Here is a 12,924-nt window from a genome sequence, read left to right as displayed (position 1 = left end):
CGTTCCCTTTGTTTCTATAGGATACGAATATCCCCAAATCCTCCTGAAAAGAGTTTTCCAGGCTGTTGCGTTCAGACGAACGAACGAACGAAATCGAGCTGAAAGGGGCTAAAGGGGACACGCGGGGTTGCGGCGTGGAGCGGAGCACCGGGGTCCTCGCAGCAGCACGGTGCTACGTGCGGGGCTTTGCAGGGGCTCGGCGGTGAGGGGGCTGCCCCGGTTGTATGGGTATGGCTGTTCAGGGCAGGGAGCACATGGGATACTTCGCTCTAACTCCTCTTTCCCAATGTGACTTCGTTTAACTGAACAATTGCTGTTGTTGGTGCTGGTGTTGTTTTTTAACCTCGCGGCAAAACTCGCTGTGTCTCCTAATTCTGTGCTCGATCTCGCCTTCCAAGCGTTGTTTTTGCAGGAAGTGAATGTTCCCGTATGCACTCGGGGCTCTCCTTTCTGCCAGCCTTCATTTAGTTTTGGCCGTTCGCTGGGGTTTCCAGGTGCCAATCTCTGTAGCTCTGCAGTTTCTATCCAAATATTGCCAGGGACAAAGAGTTTGATGCAGCCTATGGCAAACCTCTCATAAACAGCAGCTGACCAAGAAGAAAAATAGGTCGTTCTTACATAGCAGCACCACCTGCTCAGGGATGGGAGCAGGAGATCATAGAATCGTTTGAGTTGGAAGGAACCCTAAAAGGTCACTCAATCCAACTCCCCTACAATGAATGGGGACGGAGATGCTGACCCTGAGCTCTGGGGGTGTTATAGGGACAGCCTCAGCACTATGGTAGCAGGTTCTGAGAGGCATATGTAGGAAAATACCATGCAGGAAAAAAAAAAGACTCAATAAAGTGGTTTGCATGTGTGGAAAAGACGCACCCCCCCTTCAGATGTTCAGGTTTCATTTTAAAAGTGGCTCGTTTCAGTTTTAAAAAGAAAAAAATCTGTTCCTAATCAACTTTAGTAAACCAAAATAAAAGTAGTTTTTAGGACATCAAGGTCTGAAGAAGTATAACTGCTTTGGCTGAGCTGGTGCCGCTTTCCTCTGCGAATAATCCCTTAAAAGTTAAATTTTCCATGGCTCCGTAGGGCATGTGGATGCCCAGTTCTCATTACAATTAAAGGGAAACTTTTGTCCAGAACCTTCTGAGGCAGCTACAAGAATCTCTCCTGAAGGTTTTTGATCCAAAAGCAAACCTTAATATCCGAGCTGAGCGCTGGAATGTGCGCCATCAACTTAAAACTTGGAAATAAAGCGGATATTTCAGGAATGTTTGAGCTGCTCAGCACTACATTTGGGGTCCCGGAATTACCCTCTTAGGGCAAAGTCCTGCTTGGGGGGAATGGACATCACTGCTGTGCTGTTGGCTGCGCTGCTAACGATGTTGACAGCTTTGGCAAAGGGACGGAGCTCTGGCACACTGGGCAGGGCAGGGATGGGATTTTATTTTTCATCCTGCGATGCTCGCTGTTGGGCTCACGAAGCCTTGGGATGCTCAGAGCTACGCCCGTTCCCAAAGCCTTCCCCGGGTTGGCTGTGGGGTTTGGCCATGCACGGAGCAGGGGATGGAGGTCCCAGCACCACCTCGACACCCACGCAGGGGAGGACATGTTCCTCAGCCACGGACGCAGCCCTGCAGTTAACCAAGTCCTCAAGTACGTGAGAAACAATGTTTTATTTAAAAATTGAATGCCAGAAAGAGGGGGAAAAAAAAAAAAGAATAAAATAAAGCCTCGCCATCCCAAAATATAAAAATCCCTTAACTGTCTGACCTCCTCATCACTAGGTCATGGTCCTGCCACCAGATAAATCTCTCCTATCTGCCCATAGACTGAGAGTTCAATGTTGCTTGTGTTAGTGACAGTGAATTTGGGGCTGAAAAATGAACTACTGATGAGAACTCCTGTTGAACCTGTATTGTTTGTTATTCTGAGGCAAGGATCTGGCATGGGCTAATCCAGCACTTCAAAGTTAACTGCTCTTACTTTGTATACAGAGCGTCATAGCGGAGTGGCGTGGGTGATAAGAGAAATAAGGGACTGAGGTTAGGAGACACTGGGAAAATGGGACCCTGTTGGAAAACTCTTTGATCTCTTTAAAGTATTTTCTGAAAGCAAGAATCTATCAAAAAGGAAATGCCATTTAAAAGCCTAAAAGAAACAGCTGACATCTCCAAATTTGTTTTAATCTGCCCTGGAGAATATTATTTTTAAAGATGCGTGAAGTCAATGGAAGAAATATTTGTCAGAAGAAGGGAAATTAGGAAAAAGAGGAAAGTTCATCAGAATGAGAACGTGGTTCTTGGGGCCTCCACGCACCATTCCTTTTTCTCCTAAGCATGAAGACGAGCAGTAACATCCATAGGCACCAATTCTGATGGGGAATTTTGGGCCAAGTTCTTGGGGTTTTGGGTGTGCAGTCTGCACTGGTGCTTTAGGAGCATGGCTGGAGGCATCTCTGCCCATTTCTGAGAAGGCAGCCTTCAGCACATTGGCCAAGATGTTGAATGATTTTTTTGTTTTTCGGATTGTTTCACACCCCAATGTGCCATAGGGATCCCTTCCCAGATAGGGCTGTGCTGAAATGTCTGGGCACCCAATCCCTGCACTTTTCTTGCCCACCCCAAAACCGAGGACTGCAAAATCACCGCCTGTCCTTGAAAACCTTCATCCTGCTGGAAGTGCTGTTGGAAACAAGTCTTCACCTTCTGAACAGCTGAAGGACTTTGGCACATTTTTACCCCAAAGAAAAGGGAGCCTTGGCAGTATCAGTGCCAGCACAGGGCACAGGGAGAGCTCCAGTCCCTGTGTTCCCATGTGCTTCAGAGGGCACTGACTCAGCCCTTGGCAGGACACGGTTTGGGCTTCGCAGGGCTGCCATCCCCTGTTCCCTGTCCCCATATCCCAGTGCTTTACACCGCCCTGGATTGAGATATGGGTCAGATGCCCGTGAGCCAGAAAGGAATTGCTGCCCCAAATAATGAAAGCAAATCTTTCCTCTTATTGCTCTGATCCAAATCCAACCAACCAATTACACATTAATTAAATTTTGTTTGAACATAATAGGAGCCTTGGCTCCATGTCAGTAACTGCTGCATGGCTGAGGGGATTGGGTAGCAATAGAATAAATAAATAAACAAGAGATGCTTATTCTAACAGTTCATTTTAAAACAATTTGTGAATATCACATAGAGATAAAATGTGCCTAGCATAAACTTAGCTAAGCAGTGACTGCTTCATTATCAGAACAAATAATTCACCAGCACATCATCTTTGAAGCTTGGGAGGGCTCTGGAATCATGCTGCTTGTTTATCTTCCTGGCTTTTGCTGTTTTTGGTACATTTCATCTGCACCGAAGCTATGCCAGAGCCCTGCCTGTGGGACACAGAAATGTCCCCATATGTCCTGATGTCCAACAGAGGGGTTCAGGAGCCCCTCAAGGTGTGTCTTGCATGGTTCCTTCTGCACTGGGAGGGGTAGGGGATGGGGAGAAGAGGCATTTGGATGTGTCCAAAATTGGGGTCTTCCAACCCATCTCTTGCTGGGTGGTTGTGCAAGGTCATGCCTGTGTTGGTCCTCCCAAAAAAAGGGCATAAAGGGGAAAAAACTCAGCGTTTTGGGATAGTGGTGGCACTTGCATATGCTGGGGGCTTGCTGCAAGCTGGGACATTACATCCCAGGGCTTTGGATCCAAACCGAAGGTGAAACAGGCAATGGCTGAAGCTCTTTGTGATGTTGGGTTCACCCTTTGCAGCATACCCAGCACAGAACCTGACCGAGCTCCCCAGAAACCCCAAATTTACCATTTTCATAACCAATCTTGGCAGCAGAAAGTGCAGCAAAGCACGCGGTGGAGCTCTTGGCCACTCTCAATGATCAAGTGAGCTATTGTCGGGGAAAGTTGGCCAACATGCCCCATCCTCTGCGAGAACGCCCATCCACAGGGGAGTTCCTGCCCGGAGCCATGAATTGGGCAGGCAGATGCTGGCTGTGTCCCAGCGCTCGCCGGGAGCCGCACGGAGCCACAGGGGTTCGGTGCTCCGCGTATTTTTATTCCTAAGCAAAACTCTGTGACGGCTTTGAGTTGGACGCGGCGCTCCGCTTTGCCATGCCTCCCCACCAGCAACGCACAGCCCGTGTTTGTATCCTATTGCAAGGATGTATTTACAAAACCAGCCCCTGCCAAGGGGTTGAGAAATATGTTTTCATTAAGAAAATTAAACTGACAAGTCCCTGGACGGCGCACTAGTTGCATATATATATTTTTTAAAGGCCAAAACGCAGCAGCTAATAATAATGATGAAATGGTCACGAGCAGCCAAATTACTAAAACCTACCCCGTGTTTTCCTGGAAAAGAATGTGGGGAGTTGGCAAACGTGGCGGCGGCTGCTGACGGCTGAGCCCAACGCTACCACCATGAGATAGCGAGCGGCGCGCAAGTTAAGCAACACCTCCCATCAGATGCGGGTCCCCATTTGTTATCCTTAAAGAATTCCGGCTGTATATATTATAGTAGTACTTTGGCTCTTTGTATTTATTTTAGAGGGCTATACGAAAGAACATTATAAACTCAGGCATGTCCATGCTGTATGAACTCCATATGCCGAAGCTTAATTTTAAACGCCATTAAAAAAGCACTTAACATTTACAATATATCAGTCCGGCTACTTTAGCAGCTTGGATGTACGTCGGTAAACAAAATGATTGAGGAAAAGAAAGAAAATCAGAAGCTCGATGTTATAAAATCCGGGTATGATGCAGCGACCATCAGACCGCATCGTTCCCTTTTGCTGGTTTTTTAATCCGTTTCCTCCTCTTTTTGGTTTCATTTTTTAAATGTAATTTTAAGGCCTTTTTTTTTATTTAAAAAAAAAAAAAAGCTTGGCATTCAGATTGGATTCCTTACACAATTTTTTTCAATGTGTGAATTGGGCTGTGTATTCACAAATTGAAATGTCCTACTGTATTTATACAGGTGCTTACCTGTATGAGGGCAAGGTTAAGAGGAGCGCAGAGTTTATGAATGAAAATCAAATACGGACATTGGTAAACCACCCCTTTTTAGTCCCGGCTAATTACATGGTAAACATCTGGAATTTATGCAGGGCATGTAAAAGAGTCGATTGAGATGATTTCAAACAGGGCCCATTTTGTTGCCTTCTCCCCACGCTGCTACAAAATGGTGCTGCTGGACCAAGGGAGTGGCAGGAGGGCCTCCAGTGGAGCAGTGACATTAGGGCTTAATTGGAACAATCAATGATCCCAGCATGGAAACATTTTCATCTCCCCTCCCCTTGTGCTGATGGCAAGGAGACGTCACAGCCCGTTTGGCAGCTGCCTTGGCCAACTGATGGAAGAGCATGGTGAGCTGGTTTGCCCCGTTGACTTGGTTGGTGTGTTCTGTTTTTTAACTGGGTGAGGAGGAGATTGCCATTATGGAGCCAAGAGAACAGCGGCTCAGAGGATGTGAAGTGCTGTATGGGAACTGTAGAGTCATGGCCTGAACCACTGATTGATCTCCTGGGGAAAGGATCCAGTCAGCCCTGGGAGCACAGCTGAAGGCAATTCAGCTGAGACTGAAGGGGTGAAACCTGGCTGCACCTCTCTCAGACCCCATTTAAGGGCTGACTGGCACCAGGGAAGGATCTCTGGTTGGAGATCCTTCGTTGTGGAATCCTTTCTGCAAGCTGAGATCTTCAGAGATGGGTGAGCACATTTACTTTCCTGTGACATTCCATCCTATCTGCACCGCTCCCTTTGTAGTTACGTTTTTATATTGCCCTGCCACTGTGCTAATTTTTCTGATTGTAACAAGTGCCTAGCTGTGCAAACACCAGTGCTGGAGATTTCTGAAGGGTCAGAAATGTGATCCATTGGGTCACATATATACTGATAAAATGCGATATTAAATAGTATTTTTTGGTAAAGATTTCTTAGATAAGTGAGATATACACCAATATCTTTAATAACAAGTGGCTGCAGTGAAGCTCTCCGTTCCCATGCACAGCTCATGCTTGGAGAAGGGCAGTGCTCACTTTGGCAATGTGTAGACAGCAGTTTGCTTTGTAGCTCCTTTGTCCTAGCTTGGATCCCCCATGTGCTGGTGGTGGAGCTGCCCTCTGGGGCACTGCTCCGTGTTTCCATCTACTTTGGGCTGCTCCTTCACATGCTAACCCTTTGCTTTTCCTAAGGAGGATGTTTCCGAGCTACAAGGTCAAGGTGACTGGAATGAATCCCAAGACCAAGTACATCCTGTTGATTGACATCGTCCCAGCCGATGACCACCGGTACAAATTCTGTGACAATAAATGGTAAGAGGACATTCTCGTGTTTGCTTTCCTTTCGTTATGAATTGTAGGTGGATGGATGTTTCCACTGCCCGTGGGTGATGCTGGTGTCCTAGAGCTCTGGTACAGAGCAGCCATACACCCAATGATCATCAGTGGCTGAAAGTCAAAGCAAAAAAAATTAAATAGAGTATTCTGGAGAAGGCAAGGGATTGCTTGCTCGTAGATGTGGATCATCCATCTCCAAAGGACAGGAGGTCATATCAGAGGAGATGTCATAGTTTGCTTGGCCTTGTGCAGGCATATGAGGGTGAGCCTGCAGCCTGTGTGTGCCAGGGGCTGGAAGGGGTGACCCAATGGTACATTTGGGCCTTAAAATCATGGATCCATGGGAAATAAGAAAAGTTGCACTTTTTTTTTTTCTCCAGCAGCAATATTTTGCACTTGGGGATGAGCTATGTAATGTGGGGGAACAGCTCTCCCACCCACTGCCTCTTTCCTTTTCATTCAGTGTTCTTCCACCAGAGTTTCTCCTTCTTTTGTAATTCCCTCCCTTTGCTGTGTCTTTGACAGTAAAGTTGCTTACCCCAGAGGCAGATGGAGTTTTGCTTTCTGACAAAGGGAGCGTGTTTTTTTCCCTTTTTTTTTCCCCAGAACAACGCCCAGCAGCCTCCCTCACTGAGAATGGGCTGTGCTCATCTTTTCACCATGCAGCAGTAAGCAGAAAGTCAGGACAAGGCATGGAAAACTTCACACTCATTTCAATGGGAACAGCAACATCCTATAAAGCTGCAGTAATTCACTTGCACATTAGGGCTGCTCTAGATTTCAAAAATTTCTTTTCTACTCCCTTTTGTCCTGCAGTGCCTTTGGGTAAGAGGAGTAGATGGAGCACGCAGCCCACTTTGTGCTTTAACCATTAAGCCCTGGATGATGGATAGTTGTTAACTTTGTTTAATTTAGCTTTTGCCAGCCCTAGAGCTGTTTCCCCTTTTCATTTTATTGCTGCTGGAAAGTCTCTGTTGTTTTTGGTCATAATGCTTTTATTGGTGTTTTATGAGAAGAGAACAATACACAGTAATGGGGGAGCTGCCATGAAGCGATGCATCGCAGTGAGGTTTCACATCCATGAATGGTGGTGGAGGGTTGGATATGTGGGAAAGGGGGGATGCGGGTGCACAGCACCCAGCCCTATCCCATAGGAGCTGACACTGAGAAGTGCTGTCTGCTGGATGGCCTTGGAAGGCTTCATCCTGGCCAGCCTCCAAAGAACCCAAGCAAGGTGTCCTCCTCAGCTAATGTCAGCACAATGACCCAAGGAGATGGTGGTTCAGCTCTGCCAGCTGTGACACTGGGACAAAGAGATCTCATGGGCAGTGGGAGCCTCTTGGAGACCCGGGACATGGCTGCACTGTGGTTTGCAAGGGGAGGTCAATGGCAGGTGCTTTCTGTGGGGCAGACTGTGCTGCAATGTGATCACTGTGCTTGCAGGATGGTGGCTGGGAAGGCAGAGCCAGCCATGCCAGGCCGGCTGTATGTGCACCCTGACTCACCTGCCACTGGAGCGCACTGGATGCGGCAGCTCGTGTCCTTCCAGAAGCTGAAGCTCACCAACAACCACCTGGATCCCTTCGGGCATGTAAGAGAAAAGTTCTTTGAGGGCAATCCTTTGGGTTGGGCCCGTAATGAGCATGCTGGGTGGGATGTAGGGATGGATGCTGGATGCAGTGCTGGGTGGGATGCAGGGATGCTGAATAGGATGTGGTTCCGGGGATGCTGTGGGGTTTTCAGCCCAGCCATTGTTCCTGCAGCTTGCAGAAATAACTTGTTTTTCTCCAGGCTGGCTTTGGTGGCCCTATAAAAAATGGAGTATTTCATTTGGAATATATCAATTCATGTTTATGGCAAATGCAGAAGTGGGAAATGGACACTTATTGACCTCAGTGTGTTAAACAACATACCTGATGTCTTCCACCGTCCTGGCTGAAAGTCACATAGAAACAAACCAACCTCAGTGGCTGGAGAAAGGGAAATAGAGCCCAGAATTTTCTCTGTGCACACAGCTTTCTGTGAATTTCCCACTCCCAAAGCCATCTATGCATGTCCTGGTGCTGCTGTGCCAGCCCTGCCCTGTCTGCTGACCCCAAAGGCTCCGTGCTGATGTTATCAATCATGGCTGCCCCCCATCCTTCACTCATCTTTAAGGGTGAAAGCACCATGGCAGTGAAATGGGAACAGCCCCATAGAGTTGTGCAGGAGGAAGCAGAGCTGAGAGGTTTGTGCAGCCGCCCTGTGCTGCTCGCTGTGCAGTTTCGCTCCCGTTGCATTTTCCCCTTGCTTAGCAGCGCAGCTTAATATATATTGCTGTTTATGTTGTAAAATGTAAACCATAAAACAGGATGTTTGGTGTGCCTGTAAAACAAACAGGATGTGTGGTGTTGCTTTTGCAACACTAAATGGTTGCTTCTCCCAACTGTGTCATTACTTAACTGCAATTTTAACGCTGCGTTCGAGTGGGAAAGAGCCTTTCTCCTCCTTCTGGCAGCACTCTGTCCTCCCACGGAGCCTCACCATGGCATGGATGGAGCTCATTTTGCACAGGGTTCAGGCACTTCTCTGACAGTTCCTCTCGAGGACGCTCAATGAGCAATTTGCTTTGAACAACCTGGGCTCAGCACCTGCTCAGGGTGAAGATTTAGGGCTGGAAACACTGCAATCTGTGGTGCTGCTGCCGCCTCCATCCCACTCCTGCACAGGGCACTGTGCTATGCTAAATCACAGCTTCTCCTTTCTAGGAATCCATCACAGCCCTTCTCTTGAAGCTGCCTAAAGCAAACAAGTGTGGAAAGCCACACGGTTTGTTTGCTTCTCGTGCTCCAGCACTGCTGGCTGCCTGCTTCCTTTTGTCATTGATTTCCTCCAAACCTCAAAACCCACAGCTCCGGGCTGGGCTGGGCTGGGGCAGCACTGCAGGGCATGGGCAGCAGCCCATGTTCCATGAGCTGTGCCCTGCTCGGGTGTTGTGCATAATGGCACAGCTCTGTGCAGTTTGTCAGGAAGGAATAGAAAAGAAATTGTATTTTCAAGAAGAAATGAAGAGCAGAGCACTGTGATCTGCCTGCAAACTCCCATGGGTGAGCTGCAGGAGCAGAGGGAACATGTGTCCTCATGCAGTGTCTGTGGGGTGGGGGATTTTCCAGCCATGAAATGTTCCTTTCACATCAGGCTGAGGAATTAAGTTGAGAATGGATTAAGAAATCAGCAGTCAGTGGGATGCTCAGCTTTAGAGGTCGGTCTGATGCTAAAGAGAGCACTGAGACACCAATGATCTGTGCAAAATCTTGGTGCTCATGTTTTGCAAAGCAATGTGTGCATGCATAGAGCCTTGGGTGACTGTCGGTGTGACTTTCTGGTAGGCATGGGGACATGGAGATATGGTGGCATTTGCTGCTCGCAGTGCTCCTGGGCACAGGATGAGCATCCCTCCTCCCTGGGGAAGCAGGCTGTGCCCTGCCACGTGCTATTGGAGCCCTCAGCTGTTTGAGCCATCGTTACATCACAGAAACAACCGCTTGCTGGAAGGGATGCAGGATGCTGGTGTCTGTCAGGGGTTAGCTTGGGGAAAAACTAAGCGAGTCGCAACAAATGCTTCCACAGTGATAAATGCCAATGAATGGAATCCCACTTTCTCCAGAGGTTTCAAATATGTAAACAACAAAGTGGAGAGTGCCTGTGAGATGGCCCTTATGGCCAGGGGGTGATCGTTGCAGGGACCTGAGTTCCTTTGCTTTTGTCTTTCTGGTTGGGTTTTCCTTCACCTCTTGCTATGAGGTGTTGCTGGAGCTGCTCACAGTGGCAGCACTCTGACAGAGAAGTCACTTCTTTTGGTTTTGCACACACAGTGCAGCATCAGTGTGAACGCAGAGCATTGAGGTTTGGTCCTCGGTGGTGGTGGTGGGAGCCCCTCTGAGATGCAGCCCCTGCCCTGGGCTTAGCCCATCTCCTGGGCCAGCTGGGTAAGGGTGACTGCATTGCATGGCTATTTCTGGCAGGCTGTGGACAGACTCACGTTGGTTGGAAATTACGCTCTTTACAGAATATATAAAAAATATTCCTCTGGAAAAACAGACAAGGAAACAGATTAGAAGTGGAGATCGGCACAGGTGACAGCTGAGGTTTAGTTTCACTCCCCCAGCACACTGCTGCTGCACCTGCCCCACTCCCTGGGACCTCTGAGTCACTGCAGGGCTCTGTTCCTGCTACCCATCACAGTGCTGGTTTGGTTTTGGAGATGTAATCTCCCAAGGCTTAAGGCTGCGGAGTGTTAGGGGTGATCTATCACTTCTGCTGACGTTTTGAGTGATATTTTTGATTTTTCTTGGCCCCAAACATCTGTTTTCTGAGTTTACTCTTTAATTTTGATGAGTTTTTGTTACTTCCCTTTATATGGTGTTTTTTTTTTTATATATATTATTTATCCTTGGTTTTATTTGATTATCACTCGGGGTTTCCTTCTCATTTTTTTTTTTTCCTTTCAATTTCATCATCTTTCCCTTTGCTTGCCAGGAACACCCAGGCCATTTAGGTTCATGTCCCCTCTTAATCTTACAAAACCCCAAATTCAATTTAGGATTTGTCACTTTCTTGCTCCACGCCTTGTGACCAGGCCAGATGTGTGCCTTGTGCCACCACCCATTGGCACAGTGCCTCCTTTCTCCATCCGTTTAAAACAGACAAAAAGGTTGCATTTTTTTTTTGAATAAGTTTGAAGTCAGTTTTTAGGGGACTGGCATGAGGAAGGGCTCAGCTAGAATACTCAAGAGATGGTATTGCCTTTCTTATAACCCATCAATTTTAGGTGACATCTTCCAGTTGTCTTACGGTTGAACGGTGACATCCAGCAGAGAGCTTTGTGCTGGCGGCTTTGTTCTGTTCCTACACCAAGGAGCAGTGCTGTGCTGAGGTCATGGCACACGTCTCCATGGTCATGGGGCACAGTATTTGTTCCCCTCCCCAGCACCTCTGTGTCAAGAACTCAGGAAACACCACTGCCCATTTCAGTTGACGTTAGGCACCTAAGAAGGAAAGAAAGCAAGAAATATTGCAGCAGTGGCCCTCGTGTAGGGAACAATTTGTCCGAGCTCATGTTGGTATTTTTCTTTTTTTTTTTCCTTCCCCCCAGGATTTTCCAGCATTCCCCTCCATTCCCCATTGTGCAGACTGCCAGGATGTGCTCGGTGTGGGGCGGCTCCTCCAGCACAGCTCTGGGTTCTGCTCCTACAGCAGTGTCCTGGGGCCAGAAGGGAATATGGAGGGTTGGGGCAGGTGGTGATGGAGCTGTGGAGGTTGCACATAGCATTTGGTTGGGGCTGTTTGTGTTATCAGGGGTAGGATGCAACCCCCAGGCATGGGGCTGGGTGCTTCAGTCTAAAAAGAATAGAGGGAAGGAAGAAAGAAGCAGAAAAATGTACAAAAATGAGAGATTTTATATTAGTTATGATGTGATCCCCTGGGAGCAGCTATAAAATTATGTGGCTTTTTCGTAGCCATTTACTATTCAATATAAAAAAAGGCAGTTGCCATGGCAACCACTGCATCATATGATATTTGATACCTTGGAGAAGCAGGGAGTGCTCTTAAATCAACTCCCCAAATTTCATATGGAAGTAAATACATTTTACTGCTGATTTTGGGGATTGTGATGGGGACGTGCCCAGCTCTGACCCTTCAGGCCTCATCCTGCAATGTGGCAAACTCAGACCCTGCAGGCTGAGACACTGAGATGCTCACGCAGTGTTTTCCAAGCTGACATTAAATGGAAGGAGCGAATGACACCATTTTTTGACATTTGCTCTTGAGTGGGGAGTGCCAAAAAAAAGGGGGGAAAAAAATAATTAAAAAAAAAAAAAAGAGAAAAGAACTATATTACACTTAAAGTTCCAGCTGCCAACAGTGTGATCACCACAAAGGAGTCAGACAAGGGGGTGGAAAATCCCATATCTGTGTGCCTGGACTCAGGGCCATCTGTGGCCATCAGTGGGGCACAGAGGCAATGCTGATCCCAAATCTGAGTTCTGAGCAGCCGAGCTCTGTCCCATCAATTAAAATGCCTCTCATTTTTTGACACAATTCTTTAAGTTAATCTTTCCACTGATGTTCGTCACTGCAGTGGAATTTACATTTGTTTTGTGTATTTTTAGCCAGCGACCGGTTTTCCACAGCAGCCTTTAAAAGTATTTATCCCAAATTATTGGCCTTCCAATCGCGCAGGCGCCGAGGTTTACAGCTGAGGCCTGGGAGGATTTTTTGAATGATTTTCAGGGGCTTTGAGTGCACGGTGCTTAAACCAATGGCGAGCAAGCAGGATGTGTGTGCGCTTCTTGCTTTCCAGAATGTTGTTGGTGGGAATAGAGGCAGTGGACAGGTCAACCCAATGCTTGCATCCTGCACCTGGCACAAAGTGCTGAGTATTTCACCCTGGGGCAAGGGCCAAAAGCACACTGCAGTAGGTTAGATTAGGCCGTTTTGGTGTTTTCCCCCCACAAATATCAAGCAGCTCAAAGTGAACCTCTGGGAGGATTTGTAGCCATGGATGTAACCACGAGCATCTGTCAACAATCCTTCCAAAGGCTTCTTCCAGT

General features: G+C 47.6%; 1 protein-coding gene across 1 annotated transcript; it reads left to right on the top strand.

The window, feature by feature from the left end:
• Positions 1-5,626: 5,626 nt before the first annotated feature.
• LOC104913960 (T-box transcription factor TBX4-like) lies at positions 5,627-12,164 on the top strand. Its single transcript, XM_019621990.1, has 4 exons — positions 5,627-5,702; positions 6,188-6,307; positions 7,775-7,922; positions 11,466-12,164. Exons 2-4 carry the CDS (start codon positions 6,192-6,194, stop codon positions 11,613-11,615), a joined length of 414 nt encoding a protein of 137 aa, XP_019477535.1. The 5' UTR covers positions 5,627-5,702; positions 6,188-6,191; the 3' UTR covers positions 11,616-12,164.
• Positions 12,165-12,924: the final 760 nt, after the last annotated feature.

Source organism: Meleagris gallopavo, chromosome 21 (genome assembly GCF_000146605.3).
Source record: "Meleagris gallopavo isolate NT-WF06-2002-E0010 breed Aviagen turkey brand Nicholas breeding stock chromosome 21, Turkey_5.1, whole genome shotgun sequence".
In the NCBI taxonomy this organism is placed as follows: Eukaryota; Metazoa; Chordata; class Aves; order Galliformes; family Phasianidae; genus Meleagris; species Meleagris gallopavo.
This window is presented reverse-complemented; position numbering and strand designations above follow the sequence as displayed.

Excerpts from the sequence above, each read along its gene's own strand:
- LOC104913960 (XM_019621990.1), top strand. The coding sequence starts at position 6,192 with ATGTTTCCGAGCTACAAGGTCAAGGTGACTGGAATGAATCCCAAGACC. Across the intron at positions 6,308-7,774 it reads AAATTCTGTGACAATAAATG|GATGGTGGCTGGGAAGGCAG; the intron begins GTAAGAGGACAT and ends CTGTGCTTGCAG. Across the intron at positions 7,923-11,465 it reads ACCTGGATCCCTTCGGGCAT|GATTTTCCAGCATTCCCCTC; the intron begins GTAAGAGAAAAG and ends CCTTCCCCCCAG.